The sequence below is a fragment of the Micropterus salmoides genome, unplaced genomic scaffold (assembly GCF_014851395.1).
Source record: "Micropterus salmoides isolate LMB-PRFRI ecotype aquatic unplaced genomic scaffold, ASM1485139v1 Ms_hic_scaffold_3, whole genome shotgun sequence".
Classification (NCBI taxonomy): domain Eukaryota; kingdom Metazoa; phylum Chordata; class Actinopteri; order Centrarchiformes; family Centrarchidae; genus Micropterus; species Micropterus salmoides.
In genome coordinates, this window is record NW_024042261.1 from 1,444,231 (window position 1) to 1,468,924 (window position 24,694).

Consider the following 24,694-nt stretch of genomic DNA (forward strand, 5'->3'; position numbering starts at 1 on the left):
ACCACCACACCTTGTAACAGCACTGCGCACTGCTGATGCAAAATGCCTTGTTGATGTCAGAGGACAGAAGAATGGGCAGACTGGTTCGAGATGACAGAAAGGCAACAGTAACTCAAATAACCACTCATTACAACCAAGCTATGCAGAATACCATCTCTGAACACACAACACGTCGAACCTTGAAGCAGCTACAGCAACAGAAGACCACACCAGGTGCCACTCCGCTAAGAACAGGAAACTGAGGCTACAATTTGCACAGGCTCACCAAAACTGGACAATAGAAGATTGTAAATACATTGCCTGGTCTGAGTCTGAGCTGCAGATGGCAGGGAACAGAATTTGACGTAAACAACATGAATGCATGGTTCCATCCTGCCTTGTATTAACGGTTCATGCTGGTGGTGGTGTAAAGGGGGGATATTCTTGGTACACTTTGGGACCCTTAGTACCAATTGAACATTGTTAAAATGCAACAGCCTAACTGAGTATTGTTGCTGACCATGTCCATCCCTTTATGACCACAGTGTACCCGTCTTCTGAGGGCTACTTCCAGCAGGATAATGCACCATGTCACAAAGCGCAAATCATCTCAAACTGGCTTCTTGAACATGACAATGATTTCACTGCACTCCGATTGCCTCCACAGTCACCAGATCTCAATCCAATAAAGTAACTTTGGGATGTGGTGGAACGGGAGATTTGCATCGTGTATGTGCAACCGACAAATCTGCAGAAACTGCGTGATACTATCATGTCAATATGGACCTAAGTCAGAGGTATGTTTCCAACACCTTGTTGTATGCCCCGAAGAATTAAGACAGTTCTGAAGGCAAAAGCTCTTAATGGTCAGGCACCATCTTATCTTAAAGAGCTCATAGTACCTTCCTACCCCACCAGAGCACTGCGCTCCCAGAATGCAGGGTTACTTGTGGTTCCTAGAGTCTCCAAAAGTAGACTAGGAGCCAGAGCGTTCAGCTATCAAGCTCCTCTCCTGTGGAACCAGGTTCCAGTTTGGGTTCAGGAGGCAGACACCATCTCCACATTTAAGAGTAGGCTTAAGACTTTCCTCTTTGATAAAGCTTATAGTTAGGGCTGGCTCAGGTGAGTCCTGAACCATCCCTTAGTTATGCTGCTATAGGCCTAGACTGCCGGGGGATTTCCCATGATGCACTGAGCTCCTCTCTCCTCTACTTTCTCTCCCTCTGTATGCAACCTTATCCCATTATTGCATGTTACTAACACAACTTCTCCCCTTTCTGGTAGTCTTGTGCTTTCTCGTCCCTCTCCTCTCTCCTCCTATCACTTCCTGCAGGTGTTTCTGGCTCTGGAGCTGTGGAGTCTGGATCTGTGGTTGCGAGTCACCTGCTGCCCCCGTGTTCCTGCTTGACACCCTTGCGGCTGTGGCTCAGGAGGTAGAGCGGGTTGCTTATTAATTGAAAGATCGGTGCTTCGAACATTCTCTCAGGTCCTCCCATCACACCTTTCCAATGTCAAAGTTGTGGTGGCTGCCTCCGACAACTTTGTAACTTTCCGACACCGACAATATGACATTTAACCTACTTCAGGCAGCATGGCCAGGTGTGTGGATGTGACAGTTTGCAGGGTTAAAAGTTTTCTGTCAAACTCCTTTTTCATTCTCCACACAAATCCTTCTGTTACGTTGCAACACTGCAACACCATGGATTTGTACGAGGAGAGACTTTCTGACAGTGTGTGCCATTATTCCCATTTGAACAATTATTGCATCTCACTTTTCTCTTTTAGGGTTGGCTATCGTTTCAATTTTATCAATTCTGATTCTTCTACTTATCAAATCTCGGTTATGGTTCCAGACCCTTCACCACAGATCTTGTCACTGCTCAGTGACCTTCATCCTCTTTTTCCTTTCTTACCTCCCCTTCATGGCTAAAATGAAAGGAGTGTCTGTATTAGAGGGGCGTCTCTGGGGACTCGTATCTGAGAGAAATATATATTGGAATCATTTGTAGACATCGTTCATTTCCCTTCAATATACAAGGTGACGGTCAGCTAACCTGTGTTTTGTACCTGAGCATGAGATGTTGCTGCTGTTATCGTTAGCTGTATCTGGGGTGTCTTTGTAGCTGGGAGAAAGCAACGCATGGAGCACGGTTTGTTCCTTCAGATTCACGCCGATTTTAAGTAAATGCTTTGTCATGTTGGTGCTGCTTCCATCCTCGCACCAAACCTCCTTACTGCAGGTGTTGCATTTTGCTGTGTCGTTCTCTCTTTTTTTTTTTTTACTGAAGCTAAGCCAAAGTTTGCCGCATTTGCTGCAGCCTGCAAATGTCCAGGAATGGAAACAGAAGTACTCTGTTTTTCATGCTTTGTTGATACTTAAAGTTTTTGATGTAAACCATGGTTTACTTCTTTAATTCAATTGTAATTATCACTGCAACAGTCTCCAATGGAAACAATCCAAGCAGCACACACATTATCAGAACTTTGATTTCCCTAGTTAACTCCTAAGAGCTCTAAGTCATTAGGACTAGAGAATATTCAAAGTAAACACATTCAGAAAAAGGTCATTTATTTTCCAGTTGCTCTTTTCCAAGTTGGAAACCAATGAACAAATAATTGGGCACTCAAACCCAATTTAGACAGCAATATATGCGAGTGGTGCATGTTTGTTGTTTAAGCATTGTTAACTTTTACAACTCATTGGCTACACTCAGCGCCATAAAAGGATCTTGGAATCACAAGTCAGGAGAAAGGTTTCCTGTTGTCCTCTGACAATGACTCATGCTTTGTGCACGCCAGCAGCACTTCCAGTAATTACACAACGTCCTTCAGTATAAATTTTCACCTTTATGATATAATCTCCCATGTCAAACAATAGCTGTTTTGTTCTTTTGTTGCCAAAGCAACATTAGAGGTTATAGGCTTACGCTCAAAGTTAGAAAACTGAATGTCTGTATTCTGTCAGAATGCTGAAATTCTATTCAAGTGCAACACAATACGGTGAAACACCAAACATTTCCCCACCCTTCATTCAAAAATGATGAAGTTATTATCAAAACTAATAACTATACTGCAAGAGCAAAGGGCTTTATAGGGAGTGCAAACATTTAAGAATTTAATTTCATCCTTACAATCTGACAGTGCATTTAAATTGAGTGCAGCTGACTTACTAGCACTACACAATTTAATTTCAGTCTTAGTGCTTCCAATTAAGCCTGAATATGGATCCAAGAAAGCCAGAGATGTTGGCAGTATAAATGATAGTGCATTTCACTAAACACTGTAACCTGCTTAAGTGTAAGACCACTACTGTGTTAAAGTAACACTGTGACATTTTGGGGAACAGTTATGTCCATGCAGTCAGATGAGAAGACTGATATGCCAGTAGAACCGTTGACAGGACCGTACTGTCTTGACAAATCAAGTAAATCAATCCACCAACACGACCTCCTTCCTACAAGGTTGCGGTACGACCAACATAAAAAAGTACACCTTCCAGCAACTCCAAAACTAGTTAGGACAGAGCTCAGACCTGTGTGTAGTGTGTACTGTGTACACAGCCCAGCTCTGCTCACTGGGGGTTTGGATGTATCTCTGTACTTAGCCACAGAGATGATACTGATATTCTCTGACACATTATGTTTTTCCCAAAATACTAAAGCAGAGCCATTTACCACAACACATATTCAGAAGCTGGCATCACAACAGTGTGTTGGCTTGGTGTGCACAATTGCACAATATTTTATTGAGAACTTATAGTGTGTGTGTGTGTGTGTGTGCGTGTGTGTGTGTGTGTGTATGTGTGTGTGTATATATGTATATATGTGTATATATATATATATATATATATATATATATATCAATAAAATATTGTGCACACCAAGCCAAAGTAATATGAACCGTAATTCCTATTACACATTATTGCTCATAAATTCAAACCAGATCTGGTCTGGACTTACTGGAATGATGGCTCCACATACGCCAATGGGCTCGTGTTTGGTTAAACACACAAAACTTTCATCTGTAATAAACAGAAAGAGCACAATCAGTTTGATCCACTTTACTCTAGGTGGAAGTTTTTCTTTTTTTCCACAATAAATTTGTTTTGTTATTGCTTTAAGGTACCATAAAAATCAAGGTAAACTGAGGCCAAGGGATGTTGGCACAAGAAAATTGTTTAGATAGTTTCAGTTCAACAGTTCAACCATCATAACATAAAATAAATTAAGTTCCATAACGAGAAAAGACTGGGATGTGAAACCTACAGAAAAAGTTTGCGAGTGGACCTGAAATCATTATTTTTTAAATTCAACAATTGTATCCAAGGTCAAAACTGAACTTTCAGGATCAATATATTATATGTGTTACAGGTATATAACTAGTATTACAGGCCAGTATTAACATAGCTGTGGTATATATGTTAGTAAAGGTAATAGTACTGTTTTGGAAATGACAACCATTTTAATGGTCACAATTCAAAAATTAAAATTAAAAATTAAAAATTAAAACAAAAAAAACATTACATGATGAGAAGACATCTTACCAAAGGTAATAACTAATAACTTAGAGGACCAAGGAAAATCATTTGAGATGATTTAGATTTTTGTAAACTTGCAAACACATGAGGCTTTAAGCCATTGCACACTGGTTTTGTGTCAGGTTTTGTTCTGTGTGTTTTGGTATAAGTTCTTTCCACTTACTGTTTTGGGGTTGAAGTTGTCTGTGTCTTGTGTCCGTGTTTAGCTTTGTTTCCTGTTTTGTCCTAATTATCCCTAATGTGTGTCACCTGTAATGCACCCTCCATGCTGTATCTGTATTTGTTGGCCCCTTTTCTGTTCGGTTCTTGCTGGATTGTTGTTTGTCCATGTTGCATGTCGTTCCCATTCAGTGTACCATGTAGAAACCTGAAACCCTGCCTGATATTATGCTTTCAACTACTACAAACGGCTTATGCATGCTCTCACATTATTGTCAAATTGGTGGAACAGCAATAAAGAAAACTCGCCTGATCCCCAGTAGGCTCTCTTGTGCAACAGAAACTATTTTGTGTGCATTTCAGTCCTTCAAGCAATTACAAAATGTACAGCACATCACAGCACTGGACATCATCGTCAGAGAACACAGAGATTCTGAATGTGCAGAACGTTTTGAACATGAGGAGAAAACCTGCTGAAACACAGGAACTACAGGAGTTTAGAACTAAATTAAAATTAATTGGTGTGGGCAGCGGTTAGCGCTGTCGCCTCACAGCAAGAAGGTTGCGGATTCAAATCCCGGGGCAACAGTGCAAACTGTGGAGTTTGCATGTTCTCCCCGTATCTGCGTGGGTTATCTCCCGGTGCTCCGGCTTCCTCCCACAATCCAAAGACATGCGGACTAGGTTAATTGGTGTCTCTAAATTGTCCCTAGGTGTGAGCATGAGTGGTTGTCTGTCTATGTGTGACCCTGCGATGGACTGGCGACCTGTCCAGGGTGTACCTCACCTATTGCCCGATGTCAGTTGGGATTGGCTCCAGCCCCCCTGCGACCCTGTACGCAGGATAAGTGGTTGACTATGGGTGGTGTGACGCTGCACAAAGGTGTTAATAATCATGTCCTGTGTCGCCTTAGTGACGCTACGACTGAATATCGTACTGAATATTGGCATGTAGATTTGTTCGGGGCATGACTGTTGGTGGACATCTGGTGCAGATGTGAGCATGATACAACAATTTCCTCTTTCATGGTGAATCATCGATTTTTGAAAGGGGGCAAACTGGTCGACTGGTAATAACCGTTATTACTGGTAAAAACTTTTTATTGTCAATTTAGATTGCACAGAGAAAATCTGAAGTCGACTGGACTAATTCCCTGGGAATCCCTAGGAGTTCGTTAAATTAAAGAGTGTAAATCGCCAAAAATGACCATTAAATCCAAAATGTCTGACTTTCTTGTTGGGTTTAGGCAATGGCTCCAAGAGGCTTTTTTGTACGTCTGGACATGAAACACGTACCACAGAAATTTCGCACACATAGGTGAAACTTAGTCCGGGGGCTGCTCTGTAGGGGGGCACAAAACCCATAAAATACGAAATTTTTCACCACTCCTGAATTTTGTGCAAAGTTTGGTGAGTTTTCGAGCATGTTTAGGCTCCCAAAATTGAGGTTACTTTGCAGAAAAAAGAAAGAAAGAAAGAAAGAAATTTAAAGCTTTGAATTTTCCACACACTTTGGACGCTGCACAAACATGTTAATCATCACTTCCTGTGTCCCCTTTTTGCCGTTACATAGCACTTCGCACTACAACTATAAATGAACATGTAGATGTGTTCGGGGTGGGACAGTTATCAAGCACGTAAAGTTTGGTGCAAATGTGAGCATGTACACTGAAGTTAAAGCAACTTCCTCTTTCATGGCGAAACATCGATTTTGGACGCCACGGGCACGCTGTTTCTCGAAAACTCACTAGACAGGGAAAATCTGAAGTCGGTCCAACACACAGAAAGTGAATAATCTTATATAAAAAACTTATGCCACGTATACCATTTCTTCATTTAAAAAGACTAACAATATACACATTTAAAAACGACCACTGCAAGTCAATGGGAATTGAACTCACACAGGTGTTTGAAGTTGAAAGCAATTGTCACTGCTGCTGGAGGTGGGATTCAAGCCTGGGTCTGAATGAAAAGAGCGGCTTGGGAAACCAGCATTTTAATCAAGCAAGCTATACAGGGAGAGATCTGAAGAGGCCACAATTTGATCATTTGTTGATGGAAATGTGCAATTACTTAAAAAAAAGCTTTTCAGCTATGACTTTGGTGTTTTAAGTTAGGAGAGATCTTTAGTTTGTTATCATCAAGTTCAAACACCATACAGGTGTTTAAAGTTGAAAGCAATTACAACTGCTGCCATTTGCGGGATTCAAACTCACGACTGGAATAAGAAGTACCAATCTAGTGACTGAAGTCTAACTAACTGCACCACTAGCCAACTTGCTGGTAGTGACACAATTTCATCCATTGTTGATACAAAAAGTGTATTTGCTTAAAAAAAACTTTTTAACTATCATTTTCGACTTCTTAGTTAGTGCTTGAGTAGCTGAGCATAAAAATATACATCTTGTGTCCAAACTCCAAACAGGGAGGAAGATACAGCAAGTTAAAGAATTAGTGACAGGGGGAGACCTCAGGCTGCAGCTACAACAGGGAGTGAATGAGAGACGACAGAGTTTCCAATCAATTAAGGATCAGAGATAAAAACACTAAACATCCACTGAGCAGGATTTTGACATTTTGAGGGAGAAAAGGTATGTGACTACATTTTGCCGCCTTTTTTGTGCTTATGGAGAGAAATATACGCAGCAGTTTAAAAAACTATTCTGGTCTGCCAGATCCTCCTCTCCACCCTCTAACATGATCACATGACACACTCTAAAGTCTGCTAAAAGCTGTAAAACCCTTCACTTTGGAAGGACATACCTCCTAAACTAAACATTTTTATAGCAAACATCAAATACAACTTTGAAAGATCAACATCTTTTCTGCAACTTACAGCTCAAATGGTGTCTGTAGCTGCACACATGCCGGAGCATTTAGCTCTTAAAGGTGGAAGAAAGTTGAGCCTCATTAATTTTTTTCACATAAAAATATTAATATAAAATCAAGCATTACAGATATTAGCAACACAGGTAATAGCATAAATCTCCTGAACAGGATGTACATTTTGAAGTTGGAATGAAGTTTATGGGACAAACGGCACAGCAGAGCAAGCGGCCATTCGCGGGTTCAAACCTTTTTTTTGCACTAGTGACTTAAAAGGGACTATATGTAAGTTTTTCAATAAAATTAATCAAATTTTCATTGCCTTATTATCAATTGGCTCAAAACTCACTTAGAAATGAAGCACACGCCTGTTTTCTCCGTTGCTTTCATCAGCCACTATTCCGCTTTTCATGTGAGGACACCGGGTTGGATTCAGCCCTGTGCGCGCTCCCGAGGCTCTCACACTACAGCGACAACACGGCAGCTAACGACATGCAGTCCACTAACACCATAAAACAACCGGCTCCATGCAAGGATACAAAACAACAATAAAGGTTTATGTGCTGAAGCCCATGAGACCAAACAGGTTCAGATGATGTAGAGTAAGAACAAAGTGAGCATTAGTAAAGCTGGAGAAACACAGAAAGTCACGTTAGCTCGCAGGCTAACGCCAAGCAGTTGCTTATGTTAGCTGGTGCAAAGTTACGTATATTAACGTTAGCTTTCCATATTACTTCACCAACTAATGCGACCCATGTTACTATCCTGTGTACCACTGTTGATTTAGACTGCAGAGAGGATGTAACGGTAAAAAGCAAATTTGTTTACTGATGTTAGCCTACAGTGATGCAGCCAGGAGCAGCCAGCTAAGGCTACAGTAGCTCGGACCTGCCGCTGTTTGCTTCGTAACGTTCAGTTTATTGTGGTTTTTATATACAGTCTATGGGTTTTACCAATAACGTTACTTAGGTACACAGCTTCTCCACCTCAGTCGCTGTAACTAACGTGATCCACATAACATAAAACATTGCAACATAACAACAACAACAACCCAGAGGAAGAGCCATCCATTATCACTAGTTACCGTAAAGTTACTTACTGCGGTCTAACTGTTATAAAGTGTGACACAATCGCATTATAATATTCAGTCCAGCTTACTAACTGTTTCATTATCATCCAGTACATGTAGCTGTGCTGACATTGCTGAGCCTCCGGAGATAGATTCACAGATAGTAAAGATAGTTAATGTTACTGAAAAGCAGCAGGCGAGCTAACGATGTAGCATGTCGGCTAAATGCAGTAAATGTAACGTTATCATGTAACGAACATGGATTAGTTCAACCTGCAGCTGATAAAACTATTACTGTAACGTTGCAGTGGGAGTTTACCTGAGTTTCGGATTATGCTCACTCATAAGTTCAAGCGAGAACGCGTATGAGGACACACCTGGTTGCAATCTTAGAACCGCACTGCAAGTGGCCGCTGAAAACTCCATAATGCCCCTTTAATAATACTAATTAAAACAGACAAACATAGAAGGGTTCTACCGCTTCAGGAAAATTACCCCATAAATTTATTACAATGCAACAGTATCCGGGTTTACACACAGTTAATGAGGGGGTGATGACCCCAACCCCAGCGGTGGTGTTTTTGGGAATAGGCATGTGGGCGACGCCAATTTCAAATCTCACCTAAGGCTCCAACATTGTCAAGGCAGGCCCTGGGTCCAGACCTTATTAATGCCACACAGGATCTCTCACACCTCTGTTGGCCACGATGGTTTCATGTGTTGAATTAAGAGGAAAGTAAGAGGAAGATGACACACACTCACCTACAGGCAGACTCTTGCCATGGATCTTGTCAGCCCAGCCCGCGTAGTAACGAAGGGTTTTGATGCTGCCCTCCAGGTCGATGAAGAAAGCCTGCAGGAAGGGCTTCCCTGTGTCCAGAGTCTCCAGGGTCTAAAGATTCAGAAAAATTATACTGTTTAATATTTACGCCACTTTCTTATCTAATAATGTTTAAAAAAAGAGGCCCATAACATTCTTAAAACTCACATTTATCTAATGGCTTTTTCTTAAAATAATATTTTTTTTATTTGTTTTAGTTTTAATTATTAGTTTTTATTGTAACTGTTTTGAGCAGTAGTATATAAATCTATAAATACAATCTATTTAAATACAAATATTTTTTATATATTGTTTATAAAAATATTAATAATAAAAAATATTCAGTATTTTAAAAGATAAGAATTAAATATGAATGTGATTATATAAATCCAAAAAAATAATCAAATACATTTTTTCCTATGTCTTACCCCTGTAATTACCTCACAAATTACAGTTTTTCCCGAGCAGTGAGGGATGATTAGTAACATTTTATTCATTTTCAGTTTGACCTCCAAATGAAGTGATCTGTCATCTAGAAAAATTGTTGCATTGTTTCCAACATGTATGATCATCTGGTTTCTCTGACGTTATTGTAGAGACATGTTCCAGATCTTAGCAATCACTTTCATGAATACAATGTTAGAACTAACTAAAATGTTGGACAAAAATAAGACCAAAATTGTAATAAATCCTCCATTCCACGAAAGTAATCCTAAAATAAATATCAGGCCTCTCATTGCTTAGTGCAGGTTTTATTTTTATTTTATACAATATGGTGGAATTTAATATGATGTTATACTTGGCTCCAGGTATAATAATAATAGTTTACTATAAAAATTATAATAATTAATCGAGGGCCTAACAAAAACAGTGAGTTGCATGAGGCTGAAATGGCGAGGTAGTTTCTATGTGATGCCAAGGGAATTGCAGAGGGTGTCAGCCACAGCGGGACACTGCAATGCATAGTGTCTTGATAAATACATGGCAATAAGCCAAGCATGTAAAACTGAGTTTATAATTCATTTTGTTACGGCATGAATTGATTTTGTTTAAATGTGCCAGACAAGATATACGCTGTGTTGTGCACCCTACACCTTCCCAAATACGGTCACTGGAATTACTTTGTAAAAGGAAATAAAATAATAATGAAAAGAAGAAGAAGTGAGTCTCTGAGGCTCTAGCAGATACTGAAACCACTGAACAGCTTTACTCTACATTTAAATGCTCTGAATCTGGTCCTTATTTCCCCAAACATAGCTGGGAGTTTAGTGTAATTAGCCAGACCCTGCACACTACCACTCTAGAGCATGTTTGCAATTAGTAGTCACATGCGATCTGGTATTATTACGTTACTCAAATCTGTAAGGGTTCATTTACAAATCTAAGTCTTAATGCAAACTAGCAGCTAAAACTGAGTGCAAAAGAACAGCAACTGGGATTTCTTTCCAAACAATATCTGAAGGAGAGCAAGAGTAAAATGCAGCAATCATTAGAGAGAGAGAGAAAAGGAGAGACTGGGGTGGGGTTACAGTGTCATGATGTCATGCAATAATGTAGGTCAGTCCCTGATATGAATAAGTCAATAATGACAACACACGGACATTTTTCAGATGCAAAAGTTGTGTACTGCAGGGACCGGTCATTACATCTTACTGCCCGGTGATGGTCCAGATCGGACACTAAGACACGAGGAGATAAGGAAACATTCAGCAAAAATGAAACCTGTTTGGAAGCAGATATAAATCAGCAGTGGTGGCTGAACTGCCCACTGTAATTACTCACTGTAATAATGTACAACTGATTCCTATTTGATTGTTGATGTTTTAATTTTATTTACTTTTGTTTTCTTTGTTATTATGCTGTTTTAATAATGCTATGTACTACTGCTGTTTGTCATATTTTATAATGTAAGGCGACCTTGAGTGTCATGAAAGGTGCCATCAAATAAAATGTATTATTTACATTGTATGCTATACACTATATTTCTACCTCAGAACATTTCAGAGGAAACAACATTTATCTGAAACATATAGTTACTTAGCAGATTAAGATTTCTTAATCTTAATAAAATATGATGCATTGTTCTACAGTAAAATAAGCTACAGAACAAAATATAAATACAACCAATCCACCTAGAGCAGATATAACATTAAGAACATAACATTACAGCAGATTACAAGTCAATGCACTAGTAATAATAATCAAGTAACATAATATATAATGCCAGGGGACATGCTGCTTTTGATAGCCTACTTAAAGCTGCCTACATTTAGCATGTAATGCTTCTTTATTTTTACTTAAGCAACATTTTGAATGCAAGACTTCTTTCTTAATGAAGTGGTCATTTCAGTATAGGGTTTGCATTCCTACACTTGACTTTTATACCACTAAATAATCGATCAGGTCAACTTCCTGCAGTCAGCCTGTTATTTTCGTGTCCTAAGCAACAGTAATGTGCTGTCACTATGGAAGTGAGCAATTCAAATCATCTTGTCATGTAGCCTACCACTTAATATTGCTATATTGTTTTTCAGTTTTGGAATTAATTAATATGTAGTTTGAAGTAGCCTCATGCCACACAGTTAATATGTTTTCAATTAACTTATTTGTCTTCTAGTCAGCCTTACTGAACCACTGTTGTAATGCTGGAATGGTATAGGTTTATGTCCATCACATTTATGAGGAAAAGCAATCACAATTTTCAATGTTATTTAAATAAAGTGTAGGCCTACAATATGTAGGCTACCACCCTACTGTATGCAGAATTGAACAGTAGGCTGTAGCCTTGGAATGATTCAGAAAAGTTAGTAGGCCTAGCTTACTGCAGAAAACATTCAGTTGCTATAGAGCAGTGTGGGCAGCATAAAGAAAGTACAGGCAATGATCCCACCGCCAGCAGGAGCCGGTCCCTCTCCATCAGGTCTGCCAGGGTATGCAGCAACCTCCCGCGGCTGGATGCGTCCATTCTCCGCCACAGAGAGCCTCTCTGCCCGGCCGCCTTTGCTGCCTCCACCGCCTTGTCCACATCTTCCTACACAGAAGAAAAAATTAAGTAGGCCAAAGTGGGACAGTGTCAGGACAGTGATCCCCTGTATGAGCACAACACAGCAATATTTCTTTTGAAATAGGCCTACCCACATCAACTCAAACATGCTTAAAACTTAAAAAGCAAATCTACTTTGTGGATATAAAATGCTACTTCGCAGGCTATATAACATAGCCTATTGACAGAATTTGGCTAAGGTCCTTATCTATTTTATAAAGTTCTTACAAGTAAATTAACAGATGTTTAAATGAGGTTTGGCAAAAAACTCAACTTTATTTCAGACACATAGGTCAATGTCAGTAAAATAAAATAGTATAAAACGACACAATACAAAGACACACAGTACATAATTATGTACAAAAGCACGTCATTTCGCATTCCACCATAATTAAAACACAAACAGACATTTGTTCCAACTTTGGGTGGGCTAAGTTAACGCAATTAAAGGCATCCACTAAGTTTAATTAATTATTATTAATGTTATAAATAAAATGGAATTGGTGCCTTCTTACCTTGTCTGCTTCCTCAACATCACAAATCTTGACACATGTGGCCGGGTTGAACGTCGGAAAGGTCCTTCCTCGGCTGGATGTGTGCCATTCATTGCCGATAAAAATCTGTGGAGAGTGGAAAGTGTTTGTAATTGCTTTGTTGTGCCCCAACTGACACCCGTTTTAGGCTACAATGTCACAAAAGTTCTAATCACAACTAGCGCAGATGCTTTGACGCACACACCCTACCTGCAGCGGTGAGACCTGGTTTTCTTGCAGAGCCCCCTTACCTTCGTGTGTCTGACCTCCTGGACTTTGACAGGCTGAGGAAAAGGCAAAGCTGGAATCCCGTCGGCCACTCCGTTCTCTGTTGTTCCGTTCTGTGCCATTCTAGGTCAACTGTATAGTCCAGAACCAGCGTGTCTGCTCCGTCTACTCAACGCTGTCAGACCATCCGCTGGCTGTTTTATAAGAATGTAGAGTTCCTCCCTCCTCGCACAACAGTTGAAGAGAGCTCCGCCCCGGTCAAGAATCAAGGAGCCCGTATTTGAGGGGCTTCGTGTTCCTGCAGCGCATTTTAAACATCCATCAGCATGGATCCTATTTAATAATGCAGTGTGGATAGTGTGGACCATGGTGGCCTTGTGCTGGTACCTTGTTACTGTACAATTTAAGCAAGGCAGCACCCGGCTGCCATGATCAGCCACGGCATGGTGAATAAATGCAGTGCATTTTTATTTTCATTCTAACTGGTGGGTTGACGGTGAGCACGCATTCAATGTGTGTGTGTGTGTGTGTGTGTGTGTGTGTGTGTGGTGGTGGGGGGTCTCTCAAAAAGCAAAGGGAGAGTCGAGTAAAATTTCACACCTGAATTACTTGGCTGTGTCTTTCAGTCAAGGCAATGCAAGTAATGAGACGGAATTCATTCTGCTGCACAATATTTACATCGCAACACAGCAGCTTTGATCTGCTTAAGTCGGCCTATTTGGACCGACTGCGGGCTGTTCAACCATGCAAAGGTGTTAGGAATGGTGATTCTCCTCGCAAAGTTGTTTTTTGCACCTGGGCCTGGTGAAGTTGAATGTAGCTGGACACATGCAAACAACTGCTTTTGTTCTTGGGGACAAAGCTGCTCGCTTGCTCCGGACTCGCACTCATACACAGTCTGCTATTGTTTCCCCTCCATCGCTTCTTGTCTTTATGTCAAAGTTTAATTAGGACAACAGCTTTCGCAGGCTCATTTCTCACTTCAGCAACTTTCTAACACTTCATAATGAGAGGGAAACTCAAAGGGATTGACCGAATGGAGGGAGAGACCCAGAGAGAGAAACACAGGAGCATGTGTGTGGGGAGGGGGGGTATGAAATGCAAAGCATGGGCCGAGACCCATGCAAATAAGCAGGAACCTGCTCTGGGGATGAGTTGATTGCTCAAACAGTTTGAGGGATTTGCATCAAGTGAGAAATCAACACACCCACCTCAAATATTCTTTGCAAACAGAAGTAGCCTAGTTATTACAGTTTTTAACAGGGCCAGGTAGTTTCTATCAAATGTTACTCAAAAGAGGAGGACATGTGGGATTCAGTCAAAATAAACTACAGCATGTGTGTTCATAATAATGAAGGAACATGTCACCAGAGCAGTATGTGTAAAAAAGATATATCAGGTTCTGGATATACACACACAATACTTACTACAGTCATTGCTGGTTTTGCTCTCATCCTTTAAATAGGGTTAGACTGATGCTGCAATCCTGTCCACTGTTTTTTATCCATTATTTATTCATATTTTGCAGTTTTCCCAACAGAGCTTCAATATGCAAATCTATTCATGCGACGAGCCAAAGTGGCTCACACCAAATCCCTACATTTATTGGAAAGAAGAAAACAAGTGCTTAAAACTAAAGCACATACTCAATTCTTGGGCTACAGCAACACCGTACTGTAATGTACATGGAGTAAGATTCTAGTCTACATTATCTATATTACAGTACAGCACTAAAATACGTCACTGTATTTTAGTAAGGTTTTCTAAAGGAATTTGAACTGTATCATTTTAAATACTTTTGTGTAAGAAGCTCTTTTTTCATTGTTATTTGTTAAAAATACTTAAGGAAATGACCACTGCATACTCTGTTTGACAAGAATGCAAATTAATAAAAGTAATTGTTTTATGGATTTTTCATTAGGATAATTTTATTCAAAAATGCATGACTGATAAAAACAAATGATGAATATAAACAAAATAACGCCTAATTTGACGCAGGTGTTTTCATTTTGTATGCTGTACTAGATTTTGATCCAACATTAGGAGTAAAGCACTTTTGTGCACACTGAACCTACAGTAAGTTAAGTAGTAATTACAAATACAGAAGTCCCCCCCCCCCCACCCCCACCATACTATTTTCATTCATTCATTGTAGGAACAGGCTATATATTATATATTTTTTGAAATCTACAAGGAATAACAAACGTCCTCTAGCTGACTAAGAGTTAGGAGAGCGTCCTGTCGTGGGAAAGTGGAGCCAGGTGACCTCTTCTTCCAGGCTTGGCTGCTCAGGCTAATTGGCAGTGCACACTTTCTAATGAAGGTTTCAGGGCCAATTAGAATCACTACCCACACAGCTAATTGCAGCATTATGTCTTGAGACCTTTTAATGTGTTAAAAAGCATGTCACAGAAAAGACACATGGCCACTTATCATTTCTTTTAGCAACATTTTAATTCAATTCAATTCATTATTTGTCCCAAGTGAGCCATTTGGGCTGCAGCAAGAGTAAAAAAATATGACAAAATATAAGAAACATACAATATAAGATAGAAACAGACAATAGTGAAAATACGCACACGGATGGCTTACACCAATGCACAGTGTGTCGGTAAACCAACACATTCTCATCAAAAATAAAACTATTGCTGCACAACTAGTGCACCACTAGTTGTGCAACAATAGTTTTATTTTTTTAAGTCTAACCAGATGTTGCATATTTATTCTTGCTAACTTGACGTGGAGCTCTCCATGCCCAAAAAACAATGCTAAAGGGTAGCCCGGGGTGTTAACAAGCAACAGAGAGGGGTCTTGACCAAGCGTCCATATGTGATGACTACTTGGTTAGGTTTAGGTAAATATCATGGTTTGGGGTAAAATATTACGATACTAAAATATAACTAATTTACGTAAGTTACTTAACATTACTTACGCAACCTACACAGCCTACATACTAAAAACAATGAATGTTAACTTTTTGTTTCACATGGGAAACAAATACCAGTCAACTAGATGAGTACAGGAGCTCTTCACCTGGTGCTTCAGTTTATTTATTCACCAGTCACATAGAAAGTGCAGTAGTGCAAAGAGTGTATTGTTGCAAAAATATAATAAAATAAAACAACAAACAACTAGGAAACTAAGTACAAACTATTCAAACTAACATCCTGAACTTATATTAAGTGGTGCTAATCAGCAGAGTTTCAGGAGCGGGACCACACATCAACCACGTACGTCATCGCCAGCATTTCCATAAATACCCACACGTCCTAACTCCTCCCCTTCGCTCTTGTATCCTGCATCCCTCCCCCCCACCCCTTTCTCTGTCCTGCCTCCTGATCTTCTTCCTCTTCATAGGATTATAAGGGATCCGTCGTGCCCGGGTGCTACGGCGGATTTCCCTATCGTAGCTTCCCCATAACGCTTTCGAATGTCTCTTCGGCAACCACAAGCCTCGTACATCTTCTGTTTCGATCATCAATAAATAATTTAATCATACCTGTTGATTGTGTGGTCCTTGCTAGTGAAACAACACAAAAAAAACTATGAGGTCCTGCTCTAGCACATGCTGCCCTTCCAGGCCAACGCTGTTCTGCCCAGAGGAGAATCTACCTCCTTCCTTTATACCAGAAGCCCCTCCTACAAGACAAACCAAAGTTAATTGAAAATCAATCAAACACCATTATGCTAACTCAACATTCTCAAACATTTCTAGCCACATTAATACACAATATAACAACTTTAAAAACAGAAATTAAATGTTGCATCCTGAACAAAACTTCCCAAAACAGAAAACCTTAGGTACTCCAGTACTCCAGACACAAGTACGCAGAAGTGCTAATAAACAGTATAAACTACAGCTTTCACTAACTGTTGATATGCAGAGCACCCATCTTGGATCACGAAATCGGGGTAGTGGTACTCCCACCTTTCCAAGTCGGAAATCCAACTTAAGGGGTAAGGGGGCGTTCCCTTTGAAATTTCCGACTTTGAACTTGGAAATTTCCGACTTCCCATGTCAAATGGAATGCACCATTAGATCTATTCAATGGCTAACAGGCCTATGATAATGCTCATGCTAAGGTTAGCTTAGCATGCTAATACTGATTCTACCACTGGCTTAAATGAAGGCATGGGGTAGCTCCACGACAATGACGCTAAAGGGCTTACAAACTGACGCCAAAAGGTCTTGACCATGTGTCCATGGTTGACAACTTGGGAGTAAGAACATGTTGGCTTAGCTCACCTGAAGGGCCCATAGATAGTGTAATAAAATAATGAAAGATTTTAAGACAGCATAACACTGCCACCACCTTAGTTTACCTGGTCTGGTCCGGCGTCAGAGGCAGAGAACAGAACCACAGAGACAGGAATGAATCCATCCATCCATCCATCGTCAACCGCTTATCCTAGACAGGAATGAATACAAATTCATTTTAAAAAGGACACCGCAAGCAGAGAGCCCTCACAAAGGTCAACCGCTAATGGTCACCGGAGCCACTCTACCACCCTATGACACAGCACTGCAAGGGAACTTTGCACACACCCTAAGAGAACCACTGCAAACGCACAGCAACACTGCAAACTGCTGATACCCCATATTAAAATGCACCACATTTAATAAGTACCACTCCAAACCATAAGCTGGTCAGAACCACTTCTACCAATAGGGGGAGGCACCAGGTTGGGGTGCCTGTTATGAAGATGGACACCTCTATCGGGTGTCAATTTACTAGAACTCAAATTTAGACTAAGACACAAAACTATTGAAAAGAAGTGTTTTCCCAATCTGTGCCGCTGTCAGCCAAAGCACAAGGAGGGGTAGGATTTATTAAGAGGTCAACACTGTTAAAGAGAAATCTAGGATTGTGCTATGATAGCATTAGAGAAAAAGTGTGTTCTAGCGTCTTTCACCATTATATTATAGCAGATTAAAAGCTCTTTCACAGCTGTGAAGTGTACTTGGAGACCAGATTTCTTCCATCTGCGCTCAGTTTACAGTCTCTAATAGTGTCATTTCGCCAAGGCTGCCGAGCAGATTTTGTGTTAGGTCTAATTTTCAGGGGAGCTATAAAATCTAAGGTGGACGAGCATAAAGAATTAAATAAATTAACTAGATTATTAGTGTCACAATCAACTGGGAACTGAGTTAAAGTACAGAATTTCACAGCACTGTGCTGATTTAAAATTCATGTGCACTTTGGCTGGGATTTGACTGTCAGTATTTCACAGTAGAAAGCAATAACTTTGTGATCTGATACAGGCAATTCCTTACTTCCAAGGAGGGTAAGTTGAGTCCCATCCCAGCGTAAAAACAAGGTCAAGAGTGTGGCCATGGCAGTGAATCGGACCAGAAAAATGTTGCTGAAAATTAAGAGAATTTGTAATACTTAAAAAGTCATTAGCAGGGGCATTAGAGGGCACGTCAATATGCATATTAAAATCACAGCAGAGAGCAATTCTGTCATAATTTAAAACTAGACTTAATAAAAAAAATCAGGAAATTCCCTCAGGAAAGGGGCAGTAGGACTTGGGGGACGATAGATAACAGCCAATATGGTTGGGAATGGGCCACATAGTTTCAGCATAAGCACTTCAAAAGTAGATACATCATCACAGAGAATTTGGTTTCACTTGAGATGCTTCTTATAGACACTTATCAGACCGCCACGAGTGCTTGAAGTGGGCCATAACGGCGTAGCGGCACTACAACATTTGGATGTACTGGCAGCTGTTTTTTTCCACTTCAAGCACTGACCGCCACCACGACCACTCTTCTAAGGATGACTGAAACAATCACACTCCGAGGGGCACAGTTCGACAAGGAGGGTGTGATCACCAGGGCATAACCAGGAGTCAGTTATAAAATTAAAATCTAAATCAGTGGTAATAAGTAATAAGATCATTAAGAATAAAGGTTTTGTTCAAGAGGAAACATTTAGAAGGGCCATCTTTGCCGTTTGTGCAGGGTCGTAACTGGCATTGAGCCTGGAGCAGGGGATTTGGCCTGGATCTTGATTAAATAATTAATGTTGCTATGTACTGATTTTCTATTGAGCTTGGCGGACCTATGTGAAATTACAACAGGAATCATAGGACTCTAGAGCGGCCCTGGGCCTATCCAACACTGTCGCATCGAAAGGATTATAGGTGATAGTATTAATGTCTATGCACAAGGGGGAGTCAGAGGCTGTGGACTCTCTCTAGAAGGCCAGGTAGAGACCAAAGAAGAGCCAGGTGAAGTACATGCAGTAGATAGTCAATACAGCGGGGATGACAGAACTCTGTACTGCCAAATTGCTGCCAGCATGCGGCTACCTAGTTTGTTAGTACGAAGACCGTCACGTGCGAAGAAGGAGGGGTGGTCCCAGAATAAGTCAAAATTGTGGATAAAACCAATGTTATGAGAACAGCAAGCGGACTGGAGCCAAGTGTGGAGACTGAGAATCTGGCTGAAACACCCAACTCCATGAACCAGAGTAGGAATTGGGCCAGAGATGAATGCCAGCTTTCCACTGCTGTTGAGCAGATCAAAGAGGTGGATAAAGTACCATTTCCCGGGACTGCTGGCGTGCAGTGTCATTTGGGCCGATGTGAATAATGATTTTTCTCATTTTCCAGGATGTTGGGAGAGTTGTCAAAAGTCCATCCAGTTTGTCCGAGATGTCGGGGTTGTACAGGAAGACAGTGTGTAAGTGGTGTCGAATTCATCAGGGCAGACAGCCTACCCTCATCAACGAACGGACATGGCGTGGCTTGAGCCGCTGGAACAGCACTCAAGTTGCTGACTCTGTTGAAGACCGGCAGGGAGTAGTATTGAGGGGCTCCTTAGGATGCGCTCCTGTGATGCGCTACTGGTCATCAACCCTGAAACTTCCGCGACGCAGGAGCCAAGCCGTGGGATTGTCAGATCATTATCGATCTCGGACTTAGAGCAGTCTCCCTGGTGGGGTTTCGAGGTTGCATTTCGGCAAGCTCATTAAGTGTTAGCGGCGGCCATCCTTGATGCAGTTTGGGAGTTGTAGCAGTAAATGGATACAGCAAATCAAAGCAAATAAGGGGAATTATAAATATCAGCATTTTATGTAATTAAAGCCCATGGTGGGGCATAAAGAACCCACAAGGCCACAAAATGATATGTTCATGCCCAGTCATAAGGGATGACGCAACAATGTTGCAACACCAACATATTCGCCAGGCTCTGGAATCAAACTCAAGAGGTCTTTAGATATGACCATTAAAATTGCCTTGATAATTAATATCATGTATACCTCATGCTGCTTAAAACACTTTTCCCATGACTGTCTATCGTTTGTCTGGATTTCAAGTCACTATAGCTGGACACACACAGACACACAGTGTAAAAGAGAGAGGAGGGGAGAAGGAGAGAACAACTCACATTGGAAAAAGGAATGGATGGACAGAGAAAAAGGGAGAGAGGGAGGGAGGGAGAGAGTCTGAACCACTGAGACAACTCTGTCCAGGTGTTCGGAGCCAAACAAAGGCTCTTTTCAGGGCCTCATGAGAACGCATTGCTCCTCCACTTGTTGCAAATATACAGGGAAGATAAAAGAGCACAACCCAGGCAGAAGCTTATATTGTGTTACCATACCAAAACATGGATCAGGGGAAGCCCTACCCAATTACATGAGGCTCATTGCTGCCAGTAAAAAGAGTATTAGCTTGGTCAGAAGTGTGACCACCGACAATAAGTTAATTGTGTGTATTGCAGTTGCAATATGTATCAGTTTTTGAAAGGATCAAGGTTTATAAGTAGAAATCACATCAGTAGGAAGAGTAAGTAATTGTAAATATGGCTACAGAACAGTAATCCTTGTCTCCTATTAAACACATTTAAATACAACTAATTTGCACCAGCAAATATGTTTTAACACGATTGTAACTGGGCTCAGCTCTAACTTACTATAGTAGACAATGTGTGATATAATTTAATTAAATTTTATTTTAATAGCGCAAATTCAAATTCAAAGTTTTCTTTTGTTTCTCTCTTCCTCCTGAAGAATCAGCTGTGCTTCAAGAAGAACTCTGCTGGATTACTGAAACGGCCTGACACATGAAATTGTGTTGATTCCAAGTTAAGAGGCTGTGTGTCTGGGCAGAGATTAGGTTTATACCTGTAATGATTATCTGAAGCTTTGTTGTGGAATTTAAGGGCTGCCGTGTCCTGTTCTTTGCTGTGTGTTTTTATGTCTAGCATGTTTCATTTTTGGCACCATGCTACTGTTCTGTTACTTGTATATTCCTAACATCGAGTGTGTAGCCAACAACTGAGCTTTACCAAGACTGAAGTCCAGAAATCCGAGTGCTGAATGAAATTTTGTTTGTGGTTCCTGTGGGGTAAAGTGGTAATTATTGCGTCTTTCTCCGGAAATTGCTTGTGTTAGTTCCTGCTACTGTGTGTAAAGACTTTAGTGACTAGAGTCTGGTACCTGCTGATTGAATGCAAATTCACTGCTGGGTGTTATAATGTATCTAGCTGTGGATCTTGTATACTTTACTCTGTGTGCCTTTTCCCTTTTCCTTTTTTCTTATACTAACCTCCACACATACACATTCACATGACCTACGAACATTTACATATAGACATATCTGAAGCTCACAGCTGTAGTCCAAACTCTAGTTGTGTTCCACAGCATTTTGGTGAGAACAGGCAGAGGGTCTTCACCATTTGGGGTCTTTAACCCTTTCTTAAGCTTTGTGGGCCTGCCCGCAAGTGTGGATCATCATGTTCCTTGCTCCTTCCCCCTCTATTGTCACACACACATACACACACCTACATAAATATGTTTGCAGATTGATGTATGCTTTGTTTTGCTTAGAATAAATGATTGCAGTTTTTTGGCAATGATCATTGAACTGTGCTTAAATAAATCCTCTTGTATTTTTAAAGATCAGTTGCCTGTGGTCATTTCTGGATGTGTTGTAATAACAGGTTGTGACGGTCAGTGCTTGGATTCACCCTCACTGTCCACCCTATGTAAAATAGTGTTTAATTATTGTCAATTAAAGTAGGCAAACCCCTTTTTGAGATTGTTTTTACATTTGGCTATTGGTCCCTGATTCCAGGGTGTATTTATTCAACTTTATTAATAATTTTGTAATATTAATAGCATTAATTATTAAAGGGGCATTATGTAGTTTTCAGTGACCTTTTTAAAATCTGGACTGGTGACGGTCCTCTGATGATCCCCTTCATTCTGTGTGTCATTACTCTTCTGTAAATCAACTATACACATGGCTAACGATCAAGAATCACCTTCAGGATACATTTTTTTTTCAGATAAACATTGCTGTATGAATTAGTTGCTCTCACCAACAATCTACCTCCTTTTTTTTTTTACCAGCACCACATTTGTAAAATAAACACAGACAGTCAAATTACGATGCACTGATTTGCAAACACCATGTGTAAAAATAACATTGAATTCATGAATGAATGATTTGACGGTTTCTAAGAGACTAATGAACAACCAATGAACCAACATAACTACTGAAATGATTGCTTTTATCCATTTAACTGTTTGCACAGGTCAGATTCAACTAATTCACTCACTCCTGAATTCCATGACAGACAAAGATCAAAGTTTTTTTATTCATACAGTAGTGCACTATTTTGCTTGGTTAAAGCCTAGTAACATGGGTTAGACTCTCCCCCTTAAAAGTGTGTATGTCCTGTTACACCTGCATGACCGTAGCAGAGCTCACTGCCACCATGGGTTCCCACAGCAAAATCACAGATGCAGTAGAGCCTTTACAACAGATTTTAGCTGACTGTTCACACACACACCTTCAACACAAAATACACAAATCCTTAACAAGTACCTCTGGCTGTCCTGCTCTCAGAGGCTGGTAGTCCAGTCGCTTGCTTCTGCAGACCAGTTCAACAAAACACCGTTCAGAAATGAAGAATGGTGTGCCTGTCTGACCCTGGTATGTGGCAGTTATCTGAGGTCCAGCACGCTACTGCATTTAGAGGGAGAGTACATTACTCAAGTGTGACAAGCAACTCTCCTGGTGCTGCTGACCTGAGCCATCTCCCCATCTCTCTCCCCTGCAGCTAAATGCCAACCATGCCCACCCCCACACTGACTGACTAAATACTGCTTTAGGAGTTGTGTTAGGGACATCAGCATAGCTATAGCTTTATAGTGTATCTGCAAAAGGTACATTTAGCCTAGGGTTATTGTGTGATTGCCTACACTACCCTGAATAGTGTCACCTGTCCCTCATTACCCTTCCTCCCTTGTTTATTGTCTATGATCTTGACTCTGCCTAGTGTTTTTAGATACCTTTGCCTTCTTGGACTGATTAACACTGCTGTACTGAACCTTCCTTACAAGTAAATCACTTTTTATTCCACATGCTCTGTGTTTCCGAGTCTTGCTATTGAATTTCTTTGTCAGTTAGAGCCTGCTTAACAGAAAGTGGTTTTACTTTTGCTCTCTTTAGTGCTTCTTCATTGGTTACTTGCAGCTTGATCTCTTACTTCTGCTGCAGGTATTATTAAATTACAGCTCTGAGAAAACAGGAAGACGTTCATCCATAATATTTGGTTCATCAGAGGGAGACTCAATCCAGCTACAAATGCTAATTACTAATTTATTTCCTTTATGAAAAATATAAATTTGGCAATCATTTATAGCTAACTAAGATTATGTTTTTTATCAACATAATGAAGAATTCATTTGATTCTTTTATGCAAATGTAAATAATTAAAATTCCATAGCGCACAAAGCATTTTTCTACTACAACTTGTTTATTGTACATTTTGTCAGTTTGATATTTTTATATATCTTTATATTATATATATATATAACCTTAAAATGGTCTTTGACAATATAGTTAATTTGTTTTCCACCAAAATATAATATTTTGCAATCCAATATTCAATCATAGTGACAACAGCATAATTAAACTTTTTCATGGTTGCTGTTTAAGCAGTCACAGCACTTAGTTAAGGTAAGGAAATATCGTGGCCTTGGTTAAATACAGAAAATGTCTGCAGTGATTTGACATAATGAAATCGTTAACATTTACCCAAAATTACTATCATCTCTTAACCCTGATCCGAGTTCCTTGTAGCACCACACATGGGACTCTTGTCCCAGTAACAGTTTATAAATCAGAGTGCAGAGGTTATCAGTCTTTGGACTCTTTTTACTCAGATTATCTGTCCATTCATAAACTAAAATGTTTACCAGCTAAATGTCATACATTAGACTGGTGGAATAAGATGGAGGTTACGGTGTATCTTATTTTGTTTGCTTTTGTTTTACCTTCTTTGCTCTTGTCAAGGCACCTTGTATCATTGTTTTGAAAAGTGGTCTATAAAAGAATATTATTATTATTATTATTATTATTATTATTATTACATGCAAAGACAAATGAAACACAAACACAAACCCTTTTCACTACATAAGAACATTACACAACTTCATGTGTTGGCTGTGAATGTTGATATAAACATAAATTTATTAGT

General features: G+C 40.1%; 1 protein-coding gene across 4 annotated transcripts in view; it reads right to left on the minus strand.

Moving 5' to 3' along the window:
* Positions 1-13,377, minus strand: part of aldh1a3 (aldehyde dehydrogenase 1 family, member A3) — a 35,943-nt gene extending 22,566 nt beyond the window's left edge. For 2 of the 4 annotated variants that reach the window (XM_038693742.1, XM_038693740.1), the window contains exons 1-5: positions 13,218-13,377; positions 12,949-13,053; positions 12,281-12,421; positions 9,333-9,462; positions 3,939-4,000 (exon numbers count right to left, since the gene is read on the minus strand). In XM_038693742.1, coding sequence (XP_038549670.1) covers positions 3,939-4,000; positions 9,333-9,462; positions 12,281-12,421; positions 12,949-13,053; positions 13,218-13,316 — 537 coding nt within the window. In that variant the 5' untranslated portion in view covers positions 13,317-13,377. Of the gene's footprint in view, positions 1-3,938; positions 4,001-9,332; positions 9,463-12,265; positions 12,422-12,948; positions 13,054-13,217 lie in introns of all 4 variants that reach the window. The other 2 variants (XM_038693741.1, XM_038693737.1) reach the window with 1 other exon arrangement.
* Positions 13,378-24,694: the final 11,317 nt, after the last annotated feature.